Source organism: Astyanax mexicanus, chromosome 17, assembly GCF_023375975.1.
Source record: "Astyanax mexicanus isolate ESR-SI-001 chromosome 17, AstMex3_surface, whole genome shotgun sequence".
Taxonomy (NCBI): Eukaryota; Metazoa; Chordata; class Actinopteri; order Characiformes; family Acestrorhamphidae; genus Astyanax; species Astyanax mexicanus.
The window spans coordinates 27,005,191-27,030,624 of NC_064424.1; the positions used below are offsets into that span (position 1 = coordinate 27,005,191).

Here is a 25,434-nt window from a genome sequence, read left to right on the forward strand (position 1 = left end):
ATACTGGGGTTCAATTCTCTGTCTGGGTAACTATGCCTTTGGGCAAGACTCCTCTAATTCTGCATTGGAAAACTCCGTCACAAGAGTAACCTTGTGAGGTGCTCTAAAACAGCATATTAGATAAATGCAGTGAATGAAAATGTACTGACACACCAACCAAAGATTACAAAGTACAGATGTGGAAACTGGACTCAAGGTCAAGATCTGAAGAGCTCTGATTAAGAGTCTCAAAAAATCTTCAGTGAAATGTGAAAAATGTATTGTAATATCTGAGATTATATATCTTTTGTGCACTGATTGGTTTAAGCCACTCTACCTAAAACCATCCAGTTTTGTTTTACTTGTGCAACAACAAAGATATTCTATTCCTTTTAGGAAAAATCAGTAATAAATGAAAACGAGTGTGAAATGGCTACAGGAGACCAATTCCCAAACACCGGATAGAGTTTTCTTCTCCACCTGCTTGACCCCAGATGTGAAGCTCATGCAAGTTGCCAGATTGACACACAGTGGCAGGTGATGACAAGTCTTCCTCAGTAGCTGATCAGTGAAAGTAAGTTCTATATATTTCAGTTGTAGTAAATTACGTAGCTATAGTAAGCAACCTTCCTGAAGCTCAGTGATTACCCGTTTAGCTCAAAAATTGCCAGCTCACCTGTTCCTAAGACTTCAGCACACTGTTTGCATTCTGTTGTCTAAACCTGGCAACCTGACTGGTGTTATGAAATAGGACTGGGGGAATGTCGGTTGGCAGATTCGGAGGCCAAAACCCACACAGATTTCTGTGACGTACTACGGATGATGTTCAAATAAAGAACTGCCAGTTACTATATGATCATACATCCTGATCATTTTTTTGAGTTACTACATAAAATATCATCCTTAATATTTCTTAACAGCTGTTTGGGGAAACAAACATGTCTATTCTATCAGCAGGAGAACTGCATCTCTGTACTTTGGTTCTTTATCAGCAATAAACGGGGTGTTCAGAACAGAGGAGGCTATAAACCCTGGATTGGTACATCTCTATGAATTATTAATAATAATTAACCTGAAAAGTAAAAGGGAGTAAGTAAAAGCTCAGTACTCACACTTGTTGGAAGCGTCTCATGCTGTCGAGGATGTTGAACTGCTGCCAGCGCTTTGAAAAATTCACCTTTCCTTCAATAAGATCTGGATTCCCCAGATGAACGAAGGTCAGGTCCTGCAGGATCAACCCCCTGAAAAATCGGAGAAGAAGAGACGATAATTTCATATACCTGTTTATATCAGATACACTAGGTACTAGGTAGTGACTGTAGAAATATGTATTTACTGCCCTGATGAATAACTTTATCGCTCATGTTCTCAGAGGCCCAATATTTTGTACTGTAACAGTCAAACACACACACTCTCACACACTCACAGGTAAGGGATGCAGGGTGGCTCCACATCAGCTAACGCTGCTCTGTAAGCTCGGAAAGAGGACGAGCTGTCAATCAAAGTGCAGTACTCCTCCAAACCCTGAGAGGGAGACAGAGAGTAATCAGTAGAGCTCATAAATATACTGTAATTTATTTCCAAGCCATCAACAGATCTTCAACACAGGACATTAAAAATTTATGAAAATTCAACGTCTCATTATGACTGACCTCTGACGTCTGCTTCTGCCACTCGAGCCTCCTGATTGGTGCAGAGTCCAGAGCCGACAGAATGGCCAAATATGAGTTGAAGTTATTCAGCTTCCGCAGATGCTATAATACAAAAAGAAATAAAAAAATTGCTTTATTTTCTGATCATATCATTTATATGCATTTTCTCATATATATTAATGATGAAAATAACAACAGGCTGTGTTTTAAAAGTTTACCTTCATGATCTTAATAAACTTGAGCAGCAGCTTCTCTCTGTCCTGAGCTTTCTCCTGCTGGATGATTATAGAGCGCACCCTGGTGGACAGGAGGACACACAGCAACAGTTAGTGTATTCTAGTAGTGCAGTGGTGGTTCTCAAACTTGTTCTTAAGAGAACCTTCATATTTTTGCTCAGGTCTGTGTTGTGAATATAATTGGAGCAAAAATCTGGACCATCTGGGTGGGGTCCCTGAAGACCAGTTTCAAGAAGATTTTTTTGAAAAAAATAATATTTTTGCCTTTTCCTATAAAGTTAGAGATACATGTTTTTCATTGGACATCAAAAATATGTGGGTTGGAAGAATTATAAGTTTGAGCTTTAAAAAAAAAAATGGGGGGATATCTGTCTCAACATTCTCGGATATCACATATATATCATATTTATCATTCTAAGGCTGCAACTAGGGGTGGGCGATATGGCACTAAAATAATATCACGGTATTTCTTGGCGATATAAATTTATAATAAAATATACACAAAAATACAAGAATTTGATCAGATTTGTAACAGAAGTCAATGATCCAGAATGTCATGGTGACTTACAATGTACTCTAAATATCTCCATGTTACCAGGATTGAAGTAAAATAAATGATACTGGACAGATATAATCTGTCTTTAGTAGATATATAATGGAAAATGAAAACAGTGTGATAAAAGTAGTACCCTGATGTAATAAGTGGGGGTGAGTGATATGGCACGATATTTTTAGAGTATAATATCGTTCACGATATTATCGCGTACGATATGATCTGGCACACCCCTAGCTGCAACTAATAGTTATTTTGATTATAGGATAATCTATTATCAAAATAACATATTAAACTAATCCATTGTTAATTGAGTTTTTTTTTTTCCTTTCACATTTTTAGCCCATTTTTCGCCAATTTACAATTACCCAACCCACTCATTCGGATTCTATCACTAGTAATAGTAAACTAGTATCACTAATAATGCCCCAACACATCAGGAGAGTGAAGACTAGCACATGCTTCCTCTGATACATGTGAATTCAGCCACCGCCTCTTTTCTGATGCAGCATTACCGAGTAGCATCACAGTGTGCTCGGAGAAAAGCGCAGGGACTCGGTTCTGATACATCAGCTCACAGACGCCTTGAGCTGATTGACATCATTCCATCTACCCACCCATAGAGAGCAAAGCCAATTGTACTCTTTCAGGGCTCCGGCAGCCGATGGCAAGCTACATGAACGGGATTCGAACCAGCAATCTCCTGATTATAGTGGCAGCACTGAGCTCGCTGCACAACTCAGAGCCCATTTTAGAACATTTTACTTAAATAAACCAAACTGTTTTTGTACTAATTTTGTAATTGGATAAGAAACATGCAACCTACCCTTAAAGCATTAGTGTTTACATAAAAAATAAACCCAACAGTTAGATTGATTTTATTATTATCATTATGTAATGTAAATATACACGTTCACGCAACATCAAAGTCAGAAAAGACCTTGTCAAAGGCTTTATATTAGTTATTCTGTTTGGATTACTCTGAATGTAACTGCCACTGCATTTAAGGTGGAACGGAAAACTCTCTGAACTTGAGTGAAATACAAATTTACTAAAAAAGAGACATGTCTTGTTTAACTACTAACGGGCTCTAATAACATTAAGTAATAGAAAAAAATAGATCTTGTCGCTAACTTTAGCTTCACTGAAACTACGGCTTGCTTTGGACCTGCTGGTTGAGCTGCCACATTTAAGGTGGAATTTACAGTGGAAAGGGGGATGCTAAGACTAACTTGTTCACTAAACGTAAGTGAGATACATATTTACTAAAAATGAGACATGTTTTGTTTAACCACTCTAGCAGCCTCTTAAACTGCCCATTTTAGGGGTAGCAACTGTATGTGTATAATCATGTAGACCAAAGTACTCGATTATTTAACTATTTTAATAAAATTTTATTGATTGAATTGATTAGTTGTTGCAGCCCTACATCACTCGAAGTGATGAATTTCACTGAATGATAATGTGGTTGCATGTATACGCCAGCACAGTGTTTCAAGTTTAACTACAGAGCATACAGTGGTGGTATAGTGGTCTATAGTCCTGTATGTATAATTATTAAAGTGTAGTGTACTGCATATAGTGAGTAATGTGGAAGTACCAGTAGCTCATGTTGTTAAAGTGCTCTGTAAACTGAGTCAGATTGGGACTCTTCTCCTCGTTTTGCTCCTTCGCCCACAGAAGTACCTCTGGAATCTAATTTAAAAAAGAGATTTCATCAGCGTTACATCATACTTTAGATCCAACATCGCTTAAATACTTGAGTACGAGTGCTCCTCAGTGTTTTAACACGTGTACCTCAATCTTGTAGAAGAGCTCGGCATCCAGAAGCGTGAGCTGATCAGCAATCTCATGACTGCGGAAATCATGCAGGGTGCCGGGTCTGCAGAGAGAAGCAGACATACAGAGTTACACATACAGGTGATACAAAAGAAGCACAGTCCCGACACAGCCACCTGATTCTGTGTGTGAGTTTTACCTAGCAGAGACCCCTCGTGCAGCGAGCGGTTTGAGGATGTGTGTGTGTCGCAGTAGTCTCTTCTGTTCCACTTTATCCAGAATGTTCTTGCGGAGAACCCGAGCCAGACTGAGTTCCCCGTTACACACCAGTCGAAACACCAGGTCCATCAGCTGCCTCAGGATATCCTCAGTCAGCTCCACCAGACTGAAACACACACAAACATATATAAATATACATAGACATGTAATGAACAAAAATGGCATTTTTAAATATTTTAAATGGCAACTTTACATGTGGGCAGGGTTCATATACTTTTTAACCAATACATTTCCATGATTTTTTTCATGTTTTTTTTTTCTTGCCTTCAAAACAAAGTTTTATGACCCTACGATTTTTAAAACATCAGTGCAGACACAGACAATAAAACCAAAAATCAACTAAAACTATAATTAAAATTTATTACAGTAGGTGTAAGATGTGTGTCAGATCCTGAGAGCTCCAATGTTTAGGGCTAAATCACTGAATTAAATCTAAGCTGATGTATTTGTTAGCTTAAATTTGATTTTCTTTATTGATAAACTGAAACACTAAGAATTGTAGAGTGAATTTCCATGACTTTTCCAAAACTTTCAGGTTTTTTTATTTTTCCAAAACTTATCCAGGCCTGGAAATTGCTATTTTTTAAATTCCATTACTTTTCCAGGTTTTCTAGACTGTACAAACCCTGTGTGAGGGTTTTTTATATCTCAATTAATAAATAAATAAATAAAAACCAAAACAACTAACATTTCAACTATAATCATTTGCATGACTCTTTTTGAGGTATGTGTTTCCAGTTATTATCAAACACCTAAGGCCTTACACACTGCGCAAGGCAATGCTCATTGCTATCTTTCACCCAGCCAACAGTCCATTTTTATAACTTGCACCTGCATTGTTTAAATAGCAACAACAATAGCAAAAGTGCTTTACTTAAATGACTTGCTTTGTGCACCTTTACAGCATGGTTTAGCAGGTCAGTTTCCTTCCAGTTAGCTGCGACGTTAAAATATCAATCCGCCAATTTCGGAGCATAAATGGAATGACAAGTGACACATTAATTGATTTATGTCAACGTTGTGTGTTAACATTATGCCCAAAACACACCCATGATAATTAAGAGCATTAGTACATGCAATTTTGCGTGTTTCGAGTTGCACAAGTAGTACTTTTCCCGTAGTTATGATAGAAAAGATACACTAACACACCCTACATTGAGCTGAACGGTTGACGAGTCACCTAAATATTGCTAAAATAGGAGCCCTAGTTTATCTAATCACACACTTAATAAAGTAATCAGGTAATCATGCAGTGTCTGAAGTTTAAAGGAAAGATGGGCACCCAAACCTGTGCTTATCTAAGGGTTGGTCTACGCATACTGTGGATGTGCATAGTGCAAACCACTCGGAAACTATTTAAACTATGTGACAAGTCTCTGTGGTGAAGCATAAATTCTTGAACATTTACTGGCAACAACATCTGTCTTCTAATAGCTCCATGTTTTATGCAATAATGTGCAGTCAGTGTGTTTACTGAATAAATAACATACATCTCTGGAAAAAGAGACAACTAAAAAATGATGAGTTTCTATGATTTTACCAAATTGAAAACCTCTGGAATATAATCAAGAGGAAGATGGATGATCACAAGCCATCAAATCAAGCTGAACTGTCCACTGTCCACTAGGGGCTTACTTCAACTTATAACTATATATAAGCTGAACTGATTGCATTTTTGCAACAGGAGTGGCATAAAGTTATCCAAAAGCAGTGTGTAAGACTGGTGGAGGAGAACATGCCAAGATGCATGAAAAATATGATTAAAAACCAGGGTTATTCCACCAAATATTGATTTCTGTAATCTTAAAACTGTATGAATATGAACTTCATTATTTGAAGTATGAAAGCTCTGCATCTTTTTTTGTTATTTCAGCCATTTCTCATTTTCTGCAAATAAATGCTCTAAATTACAATATTTTTATTTAGAATTTGGGAGAAATGTTGTCTGTAGTTTATAGAATAAAACAACAATGTTCATTTTACTCAAACATATACCTATAAATAGCAATATCAGAAAAACTGATTCAGAAACTGAAGTGGTTTCTTAATTTTTTCCAGAGCTATATATTTTTCATACTATATAAAGACAAGAGTTTATACAGGAAACAGTTCTCTAAGCATGATTAGAAAACAAGAATTCAATAAACATGAAGCAATAGTAATTCAACTAAAAAGGAACCAGGGGACAGAAACACAAGAATTATAACACTGTGTTACATTAGGTTGAGTGGAATGTGCTGCACCCACAGCAGGTATAAATCAGCCATAGCAGAGTTGCTCTAACCTACATATCAATAACTACATAACTAACAGCACATTTTAAACACTGTTTTTTATTTGGGTTCATTCTAAAATTCCAATTCCAAAACATGAAATACTAAATAAACATTGACCTCAAACTTGTCACAATCTTACTGAAACTGATCTGAGACCCCTCCGATCATTAGAGAGATAAAGTGCACTCACCAGAGCTCATCCACCACCCTCACCAGCACAAAGAAGGTGTTCTTACTGACGCGCTTCTTAAACGTGTCCGGACTGTGGCAGAAATGAGTATATGTGCACCGCAGTTAAGTACAAAACTTTCACAGGAAATAACACAGAAAAAACACACATACATACACAATTACAAACGAGAAACTTAGTGGTACAGTGAGACACACAGCCCTGGTGTGAAATAGTTACATTTAGTGCTTTTCCTGCGCCAAACACACCTGACTTAAATAGCTTATCCGCTTTTTTACAAGCCCCTTTAGAACTGCAGGGGTGTGCTGAAGCTGGGAATCCTCGGGTAGGACAGGGGAGAAGAACCAGCACCAGGACTGAGAAACAAGATGCCTGTGCTGGCCAGAATCACCCATAGTCCCACAGGCTCGACTCGCAGTCTCAACCTAGTCTTGACCCACTGCCTCAACCTATAGGCTCGGCCCATCGCCTCAGACAAGCCTCTACCTATAGACTTGGCCCACAGCCTCGACCCACAGACTCAACCTATCGCCTCAGACCAGCGTTGACCCACAGCTTCAACCTACAGAATCAACCTGCAGTCTCGACCTACTGGCTTGGCCCATTGCCTCAGACCAGCCTCGACCCACAGCCTCGACCCAGAGACTCAACCTATCGCTTCAGACCAGCCTCGACCCACAGCCTCAACCTACAGCCTCAACCTATCGCCTCAGACCAGCCTCAACCCACAGACTCAGTCCATTGCTTCAGCCCAGCCTTAACCCACAGCCTCAATCTATAGGCTCGGCCCACAGCCTCGACCTACTGGCTTGGTCCACAGCCTCAACCTAGAGGCACAACCCATTCTCAACCCACAGCCTCAACCTATAGGCTCAGCACAGCCTTAACCCACAGTATCAACCTATAGGCTCGGTCCACAGTCTCAGCCTATAGGCTCGACCCAGCCTTAACCCACAGCCTCAACCCACAGGCTCAGCACAACCTCAACCCACAGGCTCAGCACAACCTCAACCCACAGCCTCAGCCCACAGCCTCAACCTAAAGGCTCAACCTAAAGGCTCAACCCACAGCCTCGACCTACTGGATCGGCACACAGCCTCAACCTATAGGCTTGACCCCGCCTCAACCCACAGCCTCGAGAAACAGCCTTAACCTATAGGCTCGACCCATTGCCCCAGCCCAGTCTCGACCCACAGCCTCAACCTATAGACTCAGTCCATCGCCTTATCCCAGCCTCAACCCACAGCCTCAATCTATAGGCTTGGCCCACAGCCTTGACCTACTGGCTCGGTCCACAGCCTCAAGCTATAGGCTTGACCCATTGCCCCAGCCCAGTCTTGACCCACAGTCACAACCTATAGGCTTGACCCACAGCATAATCAGAAAGCCTTAACCTACATTTTCATTAAACTATTATGCTTTAAACACCCTGCATGTACTGTTCCACCCTTGTGGATGTTATTATAACTATTTTTGATGTAATCATTTCCTATGATGCAGTTTTCAAAGATTCAGACGTTCCACTCATCACCACTGTGAACAATTCGAATTCGGAGAAGTTCCTCTAGAACAGAACATTTCACATTACACCCACTCTGAATAACTTCTCTAAACGATTTCACACCTTATACATTTAATTACTCAGAGAAATAGCCACAGAATATCTGTGACATTTCCCTTAAAACATTTCTTGCTGATAATTTCTCACTTTCCCATATAGACAGCTGTAGGTGTTTCACACACACAGTAAAGGATATCTGTAGTGGAGCTTTTTAATGAGATCTTCGGGGTTGATGAAGGTCCTGTACGTCGTCAGGAAAGCTTCACAATACAAGACCAGGTCTGTAATATGTAAAAAGAGAGAGAGAGTGAAAAATAGATACACAAAATACATCACATAAAAACAGAATCATTTATTTTTAACATGCATAATGAAATAAATTACATGTTTTATTAAGGCATGCAAATATTTTAAGCCAAAAAAGAAAAGTTACAAAGAACAAAGAAACAGGCATACAAACAGATTACCTTTGCGATCCGTTTCTGTAGCGTGGACTAACAGAATATCACTGGAGCCAGCTCTCACATCAGGCCCATCATCACCCTATCAGAGAGAGAGAGAGAGAGATAGAAAAGGGATGGGGAAGAGAGAGAGAAAGAGACAGAGAAAAAGTGAGAGAGTGAGCGATATTACTGCAGACCAGTCAAGCCTGGCCCAATGAGCCAGCTCCCTATAATACTGCACCAGCTGAGTGTGTGTGTGTGTGTGTCTCTGTGTGTCTGTGTGTGTCAGTGTGTGTATTGCAAGACTGACATCTGCCTCTGCAGAGAAACTCCAAATGCCTCTTAAACATAGATGCACATGTGCACACACACACACACACACTGTCCAGCCCTACTCTTTTTATATCCAAAGGCAGATCAAGCACACACAGCCCTGCCATATGAAATATAAGCTCTTTGTATTAAATATCAACACACACACAGCTGCTGTTGGCAGACTGCTGCAGCCATGGCACACATGCTGAATGCAGTATGAGTGAGACGCTGCCGAGCCGCAGTAAACTCCAGTGGCCAGCAGAGGGCGACACCGTACCGACAAACAGCTCACTCAGGAACAGGGAAACGTAAACGCCTTTTTCCCCCACAGTCAGTCTCCTCATAAAACAGGGCGACTGAGTGATTCATCATGAAGGTGATGTAAGCATCCGTTTGGACCAGAATTAATCAAACTACTTCCCACTTCCAGTACCTGAGAGACGCAATTATTCACAGACATGTCACAAGTCCCAATTTATGGAACTAAGATGGTATCTAGTAGGGGTGTGCCTTATCATATTGTATGCAAAAATAATTCCAACATTTTTGAATATTGTGAATGATATTATACTCTGAAATATTGTGCCTGAAATATTTCACCCACATTTAATTATCACATTAGGGTACTACCTTTTTGCTGTTTTTGGCAAAAGAAAAAAAATCACACCGTTCTCATTTCCCATTATATATCTACTAGAGACAGATTATATTTGTCCAGTTTCAATAATTTTACTTTAATCCTGGATATATGGAGATATTTGGAGTGCATTATTAGTATCATGATATTCTGATAATTGACTTCTGTTACAATTTTTTATAAAATTCTTGTATTTTTTTAATATCTCAGTTAGAGGTGTGCAATATCATATTTAATGCAGTAATCAAATATTTTCTTATTTTGGTGCAGTAGAGTACTCTTGAAATCTATATTTTTTAATTCAGTGATTTGTCATATCGCTAAGAGTATCGTTACCATGAAATATCGTAATATTATTTGAGAGCCACATCGTCCAACCCTAGTATCTCATTACTTTTTTGCCATGTACGATTGAAGACAAAGTACTCGGCACTGACCTGCAGGATGTGTGTGTGTGGGGATGTCTGCATTTTATAATTAAATATTGCTCTGTTTTCTGGCATTACCATCCACTGCCCTTTCCTTTAGGGGAGGGCGATATTTCAGTGTATTTTTGCAATAACAATATTCTTGGCGATATGAATTTTTTAAATTAATATCAGTAGAAACAAAGGAACAATAAAAAATTGTCTATTTCATAAACAGTAACTCACCAAGACCCTGATTTTGTATAAATAATATTGTAGCAAAATAAAAAAACATATAATAGGGCTGCAATGATTAGTCGATATAATCGACATATAATCGATTATTAAAACTCCAAATGTTCATTGATGACTAATCGTTAATTAGTAGCACTACATAAAATACAGGGGACAGAAACACAAAGGAAAAAGGGTGCTGTACTCGCTCTCAGTCTTCAAAAGTGCCCAAACACAACAGATTTCACATTTCCTAAATAAATACTTTCCACATTTAAATGGCAATGTTCTCTACATTCCAACCACACTTAAATCACATGTCCAGCTGTTTTTATCATTTTAAAGCACAGACAGAGAAAGCTAGAAACAGGAGCCCTTCCCACTGCAATCAGAGATGTAGCACATGGCAGAAATAATTGCTGACTAATCGGAAAAATAATTGTCAGATTAGTCGACTTCCAAAATAAATCATTAGTTTCAGCCCTAATATATAATAATGAAACAAGTAATGCGACAACACACATCTACCACAAAAGGTACATGCAGCATATGTAGTAAATGCACATAAACTCCAAACATACAATAAAAAAAGCTTTCAAGAATATTGAAATACTACAATATGGAGTTTTTACTGTGAAAACTTTTTTGGGCTGTGTTATTGCAGTATTAGCTGCTAACTGAGCTAAGCGCTAGCTCATTCACCATACAGAGGTGAGTATTATCAGCCTGTATCCTGCTGCTAACACCTGCTAGCACTGCTGGAGCAGCATTAGCATTAGCCGCTAACCGCGCTAAGCAATAGCTCTTTTGCCATTTAGAGGTGAGTATTATTGATCAGTAGCCTGTTGCTAACCTCAGCCAACACTGCTGGAGCAGCATTAGCATTAGCCGCTAACCGCACTAAGCGCTAGCTCTGCTTACTAGCGTTGCATAATGTGGCTTATAATCCAGTGCTCCTTATGTATGAAAACAGACCAGAAAATAGATGTTAATTGATAATGCGCCTTATAATCTGAAAACAATAAAAAACCCTTCAGTGATGTGTTTGGGGACAACAGTGTAATGATACGTGAATGTGCAGCAGTGATTTATAGGAGGCAGATGCTGTGCTGCAGGTATGAAGGGCAGTACCTCGGCTTTGAGAGTGATGCGGGTCATGATCTCTTTATGATCCACCAGTGAAAGCTCATCCACATCCTCGTGGACAGAGTGACTCGACTCCACAGACTTCAACCTAAAAACAAGGAGCGGAATGTCTTACTCACATGTAATAACACACACAGACACACACACATGGAAAGGCATTTCAAACTTAATTTAATATTTAATATTTACCTGTCCTTGGCTAAAGCCTCCTTACTATTGGACGGGGGTATATGGGGGGCGGGGTCCTGAATGACATCATCACAGTGTGTGGGCACATCCTGGAGACAGAGAAAGAAAGATTAAAGGCTGAGTGCATTCACACAGGCCGATATAAAGGATGATAAACTTCTTAATTTTTGGTGGTTCATAAATTGATTCGGCACAGTGGTGTCTTAAATAGATAAATAATTAGCCCCTTTAGCCCCATGTTAAGGCTTCTGTTTTACAGGGCCTTTTTTCCACAATTCAAAGCCAGTTACAAATGGCTGTGGAACCATCAAAAATTAGATTTTCAATCTGAAGTCAAAGTTTATTGGTGATATACACGGTCATTTTTGTGCACTACTGGTGCAAAAAATCAAGCAGTTCAGCTTGTTTTCATGGCTTGTAATCATCCATCTTCCTCTTGATTATATTCCAGATGTTTTCATTTTTTTAAATCAATTTTTAAGTGGTCTCATTTTTTCCAGTGCTATATATATATATATATATATATATATATATATATATATATATATATATATATATATATATATATATATATATATATACACATATACACACATACAAAAATGAAATAAAATAAATTAATTACATAAAGAAAAATAAATTAATACATCTCACTTACACAGAGCAATAGAGAGTCTTGTGCAGTTGTAGCTGGGCAGAGGTGTACTTTCTACACTATAATTACAGTCAATTACATTTAATGTCCCTGTCCCTTACTCATCCTATGATCTGAGACTGAAAGGATCAATAAAACATTGTGATCCATCCACCACCATGTTTTACAGTTCTTTCCAAAGGATTTTTCTTTTCATGAAATCCTGCATCCCTTTTCTCTAATCATACCTGTAATAACAACAGCAAACATGCTCTATTTGCAATAGAACTCAATTGGAATACAATAGGATCTTCCTAAAGGTCTTTTACAGTCAAACAGGGGATTTATTTTTATTTTTTGTTACAAATCTTATTAGCAAATTCTATCTGAAAGCTTTCACAGATCTCAAAATGACTTTCAGATCTCAAAATGACCTACACTGTTCTTATTAACTGTCATTTTTTAACATTATTTAAAACTGAGGAACTTGGGTTTTTTTTATTATTGGAATGTTCAGAGTGGTTTGCAGCAGCTTAAAGGAGCGCGTGGCTGCTGAAGGTTAAGTCAGAGTATTTATAAATTACACTTACAATGTTAGTGTTTAATGAAGGTGTTAAATGTGCTGATTTTAATTCCTTTTTCTAAATAGATTTATTTATATTAAAGAGGAAGTTTTTTTTTTTTTCTCATTTACAATCACGCAGCAGGTACTCACTGGGTGGTGTGTAGCGTCACCGTTGGCCTGTGTGGCGGAGTACAGATTCACATATTCTCCCTCTCCCTCTCCCTCTCCACCTTCATCATTGGCACTCTCGCTCTACAGGGAGAGAAAAGGGACAATAAATGCCTGAGATATGCTTATACACAGAAACACACTGTTAACATTTGCAGGATTACCTATAGAAATAAAACCCAAAATAAGATATCCATGGCAATTGATAGGATTGACTGGAAATCCTACTGAACTTTAAAGGGCGCTCTCAGGGCATGTTAAGTTTGTTTATGTATTGGTGCATATAAAACTGTATTTTCTAAAAAGCTTATTCAAAGGATTATAAAATGCTGGGTACAGCACTGATAAATGCTCTTCCATTATTCTGACAGGTGTGGATCTATCAATCTATGTAGCCTCAGATCTATTAATGCTGAGGTCTAGTGGCTAGAAAAATGTACTTTGGATGAGAAAACTGTTGTTTTAAATCTTTTGGACCAGGAGGAAGCAGAAAGAGGGGGAGTCAACATCCGTGGCTTAAAAAAAGCATCCAAACTCCAATTGCTTACCCAAATAAACTCAAATGTAGGAAATATCAGCAATAGTACCATCATGGCATTTTTTATATATATATTCATGAAAACGTTTGGCCCGAAACCAAACAAAATTACATTTTACTGAATGTTGAATGCAAAATACAAAGCAAGTTTTTTGGCAAGTTTTGATACATTTTTGGCACTTTTTTTTTTACCACTGCACAAAATATATTTAATTTTTTTTGCTTTTATAAAGAAACATGCTTTTTTTTATATTTTCAGGTGTGCCAATGTATCATTTAAACATGTAAATCCACAATGATTTGAGACCAGAATCATTTATTTTATTTTGCCTAAAAATAAAAATCAGGTATTTGATTTTAAACTTCTTTGTATTTAGAAACAAAAATACATACATTTGATATTAAACATGGAATTTTAAATGCAAATTTTGTAGGGATCAATAACTGAGACAGACACAGTGGCCTCACAAATGGTCTTATCAAGATATCAAAATCCAAGAAACAAATGAACAAACAAAAGCTTGTAAACTTGTGAGAGATGTGTGAACATGAAGATCTTTAAGTCGTCCAAAGATTCTTCATAACTCACTACTATCCAGAGCATCTTTATCCATTATGTCATCATGATAATCAAAATGCTTCAATACGCTCACAGGAGAACACTAAAGCAGTGAAGCTTGAGGAACATGTTCTTGAGCACCTACTGGCCTAGATAGTCCTCAGTCCAGAAAGAGATTTCAAATTAAACCTTAGCTGCAGGGATGCGTCCAAACAAATCAACTCCTGTGTGTGTGTGTGTTTGTTGAGGAGCAGAGATTACAGTCAGTGGATAGGGGCAGAAGAGACCTGCAGTGACTCGTCGAGACACCAGCAAGAACATTCCGACCCAGCCTACTCTTTCTCTCTCTCGCGCTCTCTCTCTTTCTTTCTCTCTCTCTCTCTTTCACACACACGGCTCAACATGTTACCCTAGGAGAGCAGGAAGCATCCCCCTGTTCTATTCTGTCGGAGGAATTCCGGAATGCGAACATTCCACAGGGACCCGAGGGAGGGTCACAACAGAGAGAGAGAGAGAGAGAGAGAGAGAGAGAGAGAGAGAGAGAGAGAGAGAGAGAGAGAGAGAGAGAGAGAGAGAGAGAGAGAGAGAGAGAGAGAGAGAGAGAGAGAGAGAGAGAGTAATAGAGAGAGAGAAAGGGAGAGAAAAAGAGAGAGCAAGAGAGAAAGAGGAGGGGGAGACCCATCCATATGGTTCTCACACACACAGGTCAATCACTGTGTTTACTTGTGGCCATGTGAAGGAAGACAACACATGGTCAAATACTCAAGTACTCAATCTCCATGTCTCTCTCTCGACCTCTCACTCTCTCTCTCTTTCTTTCTCACAGCTGAGACAAAGTTTCTTTAAAATGTTCTTTCACATTAGAGATAAAGGTAGAGAGGTTGCCATGTGTCCCTTTCCCTTCCTATGAATGTGCTCCTGTATAATTCAGCCACAATATACAACCCTAATGCAACCACCACCATGTTTAACAGTTCTTTTTTAGAGGTCTGATCTGATCTCCGGACAGTACTTTATCCACAACAGAAGCAATACTCTATTGGCACTAGAAGATTTATCAAACAGGTTTGCATATGCCCTTTCACAAATCTTATAAGCAATTCTATCTGAAGGGTTCTGCTGTCTTTCTAAGCTCTAAGATCGGCTACTTCTTACACGTCACTGTCTTCTCATGCTTTGTGTTCATCAGTTATTGTTCAGTAACGTTCAGTGCTCAACAGCTGCTTAGAGGAGCTCATGGGTGCTGACTGTTTGAAGTTAAGGAGGGTGAAAGAGTCAGATTATTTATAAATCTATAAGAGTTGTGGGGTGTTATCTCGTGAGTGATGCTGAACACAGGCCAACTTGCTAATGGCAAAGTGACGTGAATTATAAGATCTAGAGTGAGGCCGGAATGTGAGTGCCAGATGAATTGGAATTTCATGTCAAAAATCTGTATGACATTTAATAGCATGTTACTTATGTACAAAAAATAAAAAGGAGGAATCATCACCCACAGTGGACAGTGCAGTGGGTAGTAATGATACTAATGGCTAGAATGTCTGGCTAGAATTGTCAGTGAGAAAGAGAATATGGCAGAAATCACATGCACATTTGGTGCAAAAGATCCCCCACATACACACTCCACAGGCCAGGGCAGCGATCTTCAGGTTAGGTGGATCATAGCAATACTGTGTACATTGTGGTATGTTAATGTATAGTGTAGTGCTGTGCGATATGATGATAAATATTGTGGGGATGATAGAAAAGTGTCTATCATGCTACTTACCTTCTATCGTCCCTATACTTTCTACAGTAATTTCATCAATTATTCATGCAAATATATAAAGTAGGCTCTGATAAATGTATTGGCTTTAGGGTTGGGTTTCTATCATGGTTTTCTATTTTTGGTGAGGATCTTGGAGCGATTTTATGTGGTACATGGCGCTCTGTTCTGTATTTTTACATTTTAATTATTTTACTAGAACCGTCACGCTGCTGCTGATCCTTCTGTTCTATAGGTGTTGCGTCTCATAGCGCTGGTAAAGCTTTATATTCTGTCTTTAAGCTGCTGCTTTAAGCGTTTACTATTTCGTTTTGATATTGTAGAATTCGTTATATTATATTTCTTTTAGCATTTCGAGCTTAGTTTAGTTGGTTATTTTCCTATTTCGAATCTATTTTTCTGTTTTTATTAAACGTTGTTATTAGCTTATTAGCTTCAAGCTTGTTGCTGCATTCTTTCTGATTTAGCATACAGAACATCTTACTGGTCTTTTCTATGAACGCTGATTTATCCATTTAATAGCTGTATCTAATTATTTTAAGCCAGACAGACACTGTGATTTTTTTTTTAATCAGGTGTGGAGAGCTCATCTGCATGTTTGAATGGTTTGTCCTGTAGGAACCCATTAATCCACCTGCGGAGCTTTAAACGTGTGGATGAGTTCGGGCAGACAATCTAAACTCTAGTATGCAGAACTATATTATTATTGTTATTAATTTTCCATTCTTTTAAATAGCAGAATACTTTGACTTTTATTTCTCTGCCCGGACCGACCCGAGATTTCCCATCCCTTTTCTTTGCCTGGACCTGACATGAAAAATTTCATATCGTGATATTGCCCAGCACTAGTATAGTTTAACTGGTAGCTTAAAGGCACACTATGCAACAGTGTTCAGTTAATAAACACGTTTTATACTGTTTTAGATCAATAATGATTGCTAGATAGAGAATAAAGGTTCTCTCGGTCACAAGTATCATGAACCACAAGAGTCAATCTTGTTTAAAGCAAATACTGAAAACATTCCCCCAACAGGGAGTGAGAAGCAGGCTAGTTCCTAGCAACTCTAAAATCACGATGCCGATAGTTGCAGATATGTATGTTTATTATGACGGAGGCAGAAGAAAACAGCGGAAGCCACGTAGAGCCTGTTTAGGCTGCAGCATCGGGTCCACAAAGATGGCACTGGGGTCAGTAACACAGGCCAGTGTCGATGATCCTGAGGGTCCCGGAATCCTGCACGTTCCATCTCATTTGCTGAGAGCTTCTGGCTTTAAAGTGTCCAGGGGGAGAGTTCCAGCAGAACGGACAGTTTAAGCCCTCACGTGCATTTCAGCCCTGACCCAGGACCAGCCCCTAACATATATTCCACAAGTCCTGCGTCCTTCAGAGCTGACCTGAGAGCAGGGCTTTACAACAGGGACAAAACGTCCACTCCAAACCCCTACACGCAGATTAAGGGGGGTTTTTAGATAAGCGCGTGGAGCAGAGACTTAAAATCTTAAACCCAGATAAACGCAGGACTGGAGATTAGATAAAGCGCTCAGGTCTGCCTCTGGCCAGCCGCACACTAAGAAGACACCAGAGCGCTGGATCAGGGCAGGAAAGCGTATAATCAACCTTAAAGCAGCATTTAAATAACGTTTCAAAAACCAAGCGCTGCCAGACATCCGGCAGAGTTCACCAGAATCTCACGAGAAACTCAACCCTACTCACCAAGCCAACCACATACATTAAAGAGCAGCAGTACTGAGGAATTCAGCAGATCAGCTCTCAGCAGGGCAAAAATAGCTCTGCACAGTATGATGTGGTGAGTGTATGTGTGTATCTATATATTTAGAATTCAATACATCTGAAGCTCAAACTTTGAGAGGACTCAAAGGAACCAATAAAATGAGGACTGACAAAGAACATAAGCAGCACAAACAAAGGCTAACCTAACCACATGCAGGATCCAAAACGGGACAACACAAAATAACACGCTGAAACCACGTAGCAAAACATGCATATCGTGGAATAAATACAGCCCAATAGAATTAGATTTAAGGGAACAGCTCTACTTCCACTTTTGTTCTCTTTTTAGAATAATGTATTTAAAGAAAACGTGGGAAAAAAAGACTTCCAAAGAAAGACAATTCCATTCATTTCCAATGAAAGCTAAGAAGGGTTAGGCCTTTTTTTTTTTTTAGAATGATCTTTTTGGAGAAGTTTTGGTTTCCAAAACCAGTAATACACACCGATAAGCCATAACATTAAAATCAAAGGCAGATGAAGTGATCAACATTGATTATCTGTTTCCAGTGGCAGCAACTGAACAGTCAGTTCTTAAAGTTGATGTGCTGAAACGCTTTTTATGCTTGTGGAAAAACGGACAAGCATAGAAATCTGAGACCCGACTCTGTCAGAAAATCTTCAAAACATTGCGGGCGTGTTTCCAGGATGCAGTGATCAGTAACTAATAAAAGTGCACCAAGAAAGCACAACTAGAGAAGCAGCGACAGGGCAGGTCTTTGGCAGCCAAAGTCCCCTCAGTGATGATCATGGAGGTCCAACATAATGACCAGTATCTGGATTATATCCTGAAAGTGTCCCTCTGATAAAATCCACTTTTTTCCTTATTCCTTGTAAAAAAAAATAGGTCTCTCTGGACCTGGACTACCAACCTCTGTGTGTAACTATAGGTTTACATAGGATCTCCGGTGGATTTCACGTTTTACAATTACTATAAGACTAGATCAGTGGCTGAACTGCACTTAGCAGGGCTTTACACATGTTGCAAAGATTGTTATTAGTGTAAAAATGTGTTTATTTTAAAACGTTTCTAACTGTTGTTCATCTCACTGCCTCGCAGTGCTGTTAGCCAATGAGAAGCGATGTGTTTGCACTTATGAATATTCATGAGCAAGAGGCAAAATCTCATTGTTTCTCCCCCTTCACTCCTCCACCAGACTAAAAAACGGTTATATAGTCACTTTTTTCTCCCACAAAAAACAGCTCACATGGCATTAATTCATACCACAGCTAGACATTTTAAAATGAATGGAAAAAACCCCCGATGGAATGAGACCTTTAAAATAATGGCATACTGGTGTAGACCAATGTTTATATGGTGCTATACGAGAGAGGGGTTGATCTGTCAAACCACATTCAGATTTTTAACTGCTCAGAATAACATCTCCCCTGACTCTGATGCTCTCTATCTAGTTGATATTCTCACAATAAATTCCAGAACATCATAAAAGATCCCCCCCTTTATTTGGTTCTCACTCACCATGGGTGTGGTCAGAGAGGCGTGGCCACTAAGGAAGGAGTTAGACATAGATAGGCTGAGACCAAGAGCAGACTCCGCCTCCTCCGGAACACCAGCGGAAGGAGGGAGAAGTGAAAGGGAAGAGGAAGAAGAGGAGGAGGGAGAGGAAGAATGAGGTGCCTAAAAAGATAAAGAGAAGAAAAGGAAAGGAGAAAAGGAACAGAGAAAAGAAACAAGAGTGAAAAAAGGACAAAAAGGGAAAGGAAAAAAAGAGAGTAAGAAAAAAGTGAAAAATCTATTGCAAATAAGCAGAGAAATAAAGGTTAAAGGACAACCAGTTCAACATAGTGACTGATAAAGAGGAAAGCAAAGAAAAATAGAGGACAGAAAAGAACAGGTACAGTCATGATCATATTTAAAAAACAGGACACGCAGTGTCACTAATGTGAAGCACCAGAATTTACAAATACTAACAGAGATTTCTTGTGAAGAAGCCGACTTAACAGAGGAGTAACAGATCACAAAACACAAAACTCACAATTTCAATTATATCCTGTTATAATTAAGTCACGGATTCAAAACAAAAAAACAAATAAAAAGAACAAACAGCCTTGCAGTTTGTTCCGCAGCCTTGTCTGTGCTCTGTTTACATGACACGAATATTCTCTGTCTGTATCTATTCTTTGGAGCTCTATGGGAAGAGGAAACTATTACTGTAAAAGGTAACAGTGGCAGTAAAAGTGTTAAACTGTGGTGATAAATCCACAGTTCACATAAGCGTTAAACGGTCGAGGTGGATTTGTATGGATCACAAATCAACTGCATTAAACCGGTACTGCATAATGTTAGGGGGTGTTATGGACCACAGATAATCCATGATCCGTACAGATCACAACTCACAGTTCAGCATGCACATGAACTGAGGATCAACTGGCAAAAATCCTAAAAATTAATATATTGCATTTAATGTCACGTGAACAAAGAAACGAAGCATGGAGGAGGAACTCTGCTTCCTACATCAGTTAAATTCCACGTATGGGAGCGTTTTGGTTTGACTAAATTGACTTGATTAAGTCAAGTATTAAGCACCATAAGTATTAGCAGAGCTTTCTTGTGGAGAAGCCGACTTAACAGGGGTGTAACGGATCCCAAAAACGATGTGAGTCTATGTGAGTCATAAATACGCAGATTATTTGGCATAATATTTTGCATAAGTTACAACAGACTTTTAATTGATTGTAATAAGCGGAAAGCAAATTATTTTTTGTCCTAATTTTTTTATTTAGATCCTAAAAACGATCTGAAGAATAACTCAAAAACCGTGATATAATCCGGTCTACGAGATGTGGGATCCATTACAGCCCTACTTAACATTTGTGAGTGAAAAAGGGCACAAGCCAGTTTTACATAAAGAAGATAAAGATAAGATAAAAATGTCCTGTAGGGATGTGAAAATACTGATATATCTGAAAAAATAGAAAAATAGAATTTTTTTTTCTATTAGTTGATTAGTAGGGGTGTCACAATTCTCTAAATCCTCGATTCAATTTTATTATCGATTTTAGGGTCAAGATTCGACCCGATTCTCGATTTTCTGCCAGTTTTAGATTAGTCTATGGTCAGTCATTTGTTTGATTCATCAAATTTACGATATCTTTTTTTGGTAGCAGCCATGTGCACTATTAAAACTGCAATTTTGCAACATAAAATAAATAATAATAAAATACAGGAACAGTCATGTACAAAATAATAGAACAATTAGAGCCTTAACAAACTGACCTCTATCCTACTATAACAGTTAAACATGAAAAATAAGACTTGGTCCCTGAGAATGACAAGTTTTTTCTTTAATAAAGATATATTATTAACTTTATCTGAGAGAAAGATGCTCCTTAAGGTACCAAAACTATTAACATATTTGAGGCTACACAAAACAACTGTTATTTTTATATTTTCAAGTTTTTCTTTAAGAAGATGAGAATGTCCACATTCTCTGGAGAAAGAGCTGTGCTGTGCCATTTGCGTAGTGCATGCGTGCTTGCGTAGCTTAGAGGGAGGGATCGTTGATCATCTTTTTGACTTCAATGCTCGAGACCATGACATAATTACAGTCGATTTCGATAAAATATCGAAATCGTGACACCCCTATTGATTAGTCAAAAATTATATCAGCCAGGTCCTTCACATCTAAAAATGATAGAAACAGCTGAACATGAGATTTAAAAGCCATTTAAATGTCCAGATGTTTAAGTGTGGAAAGTTCTGATATTTAGTGAGTAAATATGCAATCTGTTGAGTTTGGGCAATTTTGGAGACAAAGACCAACTGGAGTGAAAACTGTGTGTTAATGAGCTCATTACCCAGCTTCCATTGCGCTTCTGTCCCCAGCACTTTGTGTAAAGCTGTACTGCTACAAATTAACTATTAATTCACAATGAAATTTATAATCGACGAATGTAAATATTAGACATTGTCGACATTGTTCTGATTGGATGAAAATGAAACTTTTTCTTTACTCAGATTTGAAGCATATGACAGTGTTCTTAAACTATATGAATTTTCCTAAAATGATATCCACTTGCTTTTGCAATATATCTTAATATCCTGAATCACAACCTCTGTATTGTGATACTTATTGTATTTTAAAATCCCCTTTCAAAACTCCTCACATACCAAATTCCCACCTTTCCGTTCAGCTCAGTGGAGATTCCCACCTGTCGCTACTTTGTTTCTCAATGGGAAATCATGATGTTTACTCATTAATTACTTCATAAATCATTAATCAGTGACCTCACTCTGTCCTCTTAATGTCCTTTGAAGTGGCCACCCTGCTGCCCACGCTGATCTTCTTACAGGTACCACAGTTTGACCTCTGACCTTCAGGGGTTTAACCTCTAACCTGGCTCTGTTCCCCAGGGGTTGTCCATTAATCACTGATAATGCGTGAACTGGCACGCGAGTGTGTGCATGAGTGCGTGAGTCTTGAGTGAGAGTATGTGTGCATTTATTTGGGTTAGAGTGAGCATGCATGTGCATCATCGCCATCATACTAAAACCTTGTATGTGCATTTTTGCCATTTTTCCACCTTCTGACATGACAAATCTGGCTATTTATTTTGTTACATAACTTTAGAATCAATGGATCAATAGAAATGCTTTAAAATAATATGAAATAATAAGTTTTTACACTGAAATCCATTTACAGTTTAGTAGACACAACTCTTTTGGTGACAGTGATGATATGCATGCTCGTGCATGTTCAGAGGTTGTGTGCCTGAGTGTGTGTGCATTACCAGCTGTCTCTGTTTTGGCGGAAGGGCAGGTGGTGGCGGGGGCTCATGCACTGAATCCGAGCTGCTGTAAGACTCGTGAATGCCGTAAACCTCCTGGAAGTGTTTGTTCCGCCGCTGCTCATAGATGCGCTCGCTCTGCGGGGTCTGGTAGAAGACAGACGGCTGTGGCTCCGAGTAATCCTCCACAAACTGCATGTACTGCATGACTGCAGGCAGAGAACACACACATCAAAAACTGCATCTACTGCTACAAACTGCAAAAAACTTTCTATCACTAAATCTTCTAAAATTCTAAATTTGGATGACTCATATCTGGGAGTAACAAACAAACTTAACAACCAAAAAGTAGTCTGTGCACTCAGGCTATATTCACACTATCATGAAGAAAGGGACTACATTTCAATCTGTGTCTCTTGCTACGTTCACATTAGCAGGCTGAAGTCACTCAGATGTGGATCAGATCAGATTTTTTTCATGGCTGTGTGAACGTGCCAAATATATATTTTTTTAAATCAGATTTGAGTCTCTTTCATATGTGGTCCTAAATCGGATACATATCCAAACCATGGACATGCGACATGAATGTGAACAGTCAAATCAGAACTAATGCGTCACACACTCTCTAGTATCCACACATCTCTTTGTGCAGCCGTGCAGTTATAGCTGCAAAAACAGCAAAAGCAAACCGCCTGTCCTTTTTTCTCCTCCTCGACCTGAGCATGAACTTCAGACCAGCTGTTTACTCTCCACTCCAGCAAAAGATCCTCCACATATGAACTGCTAACACATCTATTTCCCTTTATAAAGCTACGAGTCGTCTCTCAAATATGAGTTTTTTTGTTGTTTGTGAAGAAGGCGACGTTTATACACGTATCAATGCGCATTTGAAGCGTTTCAGGAACAGATCTGATCACATTACACACAGATACAGATTACCAAAAAATCAGATTTGAGCAATATGGCTTGCAATGTGAACGTAGCCTTAATGTGACCCAGATCTGATGGTGTCAAACATGTGCAAGTTATTTAAACTTATTTAATCATGTATCTGTTTTCTGGCAATTTACTTTTAGATCAGACTACAGATCAGAATTCATATGGTTTTCACTAGAAATACCTTAGTATCCAACTTCATCTTATAAGGTGTAATTTATTCATATTTATTAATAATAAATTAATAAATAATGGTGTGTAGAATCCACAGACTGACGACAGGAACTGAATTTTGTAGCTTGTAATGTAAACCCTCAAAATGACATTAATCATTTTAACCTGCTGTGAACAAAACAAAAGAACACATTTTCTATAGGCAGAACTAAATAACTCAACATACTAGTTTTGCTCTTCTTCTCTGGTAGAGGTGGAGGGCTGTCACTGGAGAAACTCGGAGACTGGACTCCGCCCCCGTTACACTGCGTCCCGGGAGACACAGGTGTTACCAATGGAAACGGCGGGGTGGGCGAGTCCTCCTCGGGGAAGTTGTCGTATTGTGACGGCAGCCGCTCGTACAGCTGGCAGGTCGACAGGATCGGAGCCGAACGCCGCTTCTTCTGCGGCAGGGCGGGGGGCTGCTCCCCATTGGACGCCCCAGCAGAGGAGGGTGGAGTCCATTGATCCAGAGAGCTCTGGCTGGTCAGGGGGGCACTGAAGCGGGAGTGGGTGGGGCCAGGGGACGGAGATTCACTGAGGCATTCTGGGAGAGGGCTCAGGCAACTGCTGGGACCTGTGGGAAACGGTAAAGGCTCGGATACGGAAAGATCCTGATGGAGGAAGTCGTAGTCGGGATCGTACCCTTCTGTGTTATCTAGAGAACGAGAGAGAGAGAGAGAGAGAGAGAGAGAAGTAAATTAGTTCTGATCACACTGATTCACAACCACCTTTTTAATAGCTTTTTTAAAACAAGAGTGTATATACTATAGGTGCACATTTTTGTGGATACCTCATTTAATAAATATTTTAAGATGATCTATATTATTGCTGATACAGATGTGAAAACGGAAATACACAGCTTCTCTAGTCTCTGTTGAGAAGTATTGCCATTAAAATAGGATTAGAATCTGGACCATGCTTTATACTATTGAATTGAGCTTTGGTGCAGTGGAACTGTGTTGTCTAGAATGATGGTGGTGCTCCATCCAGTACTTTTAGTTCGAATTAGTTGGGCCACCCACCTCCCACTTCATTCCCAACATTCTGTCAACGTTGCTAAATAGGGCTGCACGATATTGGAAAACTTTTATTGCAATGTTTTTTTTCAACTATATATATCGCGATATTAAACAATGCAGGACCTGTGACATCACCAGCCCCACTCCCACATCCACGCTTTTTCGCCTCAGAGATCCGGATCGACCAAAAGCTGAATCAATGCGTTAAAATCAGCCGAGCACTCAATACCCAAGGAATAGAGCAAAACATCAGTAATTAGCCCTTTAATTGAGCATTTAACAACCTTTTAAAAGGTAAATAAGATCGTTTTTCTTGGAAGAAAAGCATGATTTTGGCTGTAACTGGAAATATTTGTGCAAAATTGTCACGTCCGCTCCCAACGCCCCCATTGTGCTTCTCAGGCAGCAGCAGCCTGTCACTCACACAAATACAGAGACAGTGCTGTTCTCTCAGAACATTAAAACACTGTGTATCTACTTCTTGTGTCAAGAATCAAAACATTGCAACAAGATGTATTTGATCTAATTGCCTTAGATGACATTGCACATCCTGCAATGTGACTATTGCACAAGCGCACATCATGACGATGCTTAAACGATATATTGTGCAGCGCTATTGC

The 25,434-nt window shown here is 39.1% G+C and overlaps 1 protein-coding gene across 7 annotated transcripts in view; it reads right to left on the reverse strand.

The window, feature by feature from the left end:
- Window positions 1–25,434, reverse strand: part of rapgef1b (Rap guanine nucleotide exchange factor (GEF) 1b) — a 62,459-nt gene that overhangs the window by 2,772 nt on the left and 34,253 nt on the right. For 5 of the 7 annotated variants that reach the window (XM_049466703.1, XM_049466702.1, XM_049466701.1 and 2 more), the window contains 16 exons: window positions 23,980–24,450; window positions 22,647–22,852; window positions 19,375–19,533; window positions 13,226–13,327; window positions 11,877–11,965; window positions 11,673–11,775; window positions 8,973–9,048; window positions 8,698–8,786; window positions 6,945–7,033; window positions 4,399–4,584; window positions 4,218–4,302; window positions 4,021–4,115; window positions 1,850–1,928; window positions 1,632–1,733; window positions 1,406–1,503; window positions 1,092–1,220 (listed from right to left, as the gene is read on the reverse strand). In XM_049466703.1, coding sequence (XP_049322660.1) covers window positions 1,092–1,220; window positions 1,406–1,503; window positions 1,632–1,733; window positions 1,850–1,928; window positions 4,021–4,115; window positions 4,218–4,302; window positions 4,399–4,584; window positions 6,945–7,033; window positions 8,698–8,786; window positions 8,973–9,048; window positions 11,673–11,775; window positions 11,877–11,965; window positions 13,226–13,327; window positions 19,375–19,533; window positions 22,647–22,852; window positions 23,980–24,450 — 2,158 coding nt within the window. The remainder of the gene's footprint in view (window positions 1–1,091; window positions 1,221–1,405; window positions 1,504–1,631; window positions 1,734–1,849; window positions 1,929–4,020; window positions 4,116–4,217; window positions 4,303–4,398; window positions 4,585–6,944; window positions 7,034–8,697; window positions 8,787–8,972; window positions 9,049–11,672; window positions 11,776–11,876; window positions 11,966–13,225; window positions 13,328–19,374; window positions 19,534–22,646; window positions 22,853–23,979; window positions 24,451–25,434) is intronic. The other 2 variants (XM_049466706.1, XM_049466707.1) reach the window with 1 other exon arrangement.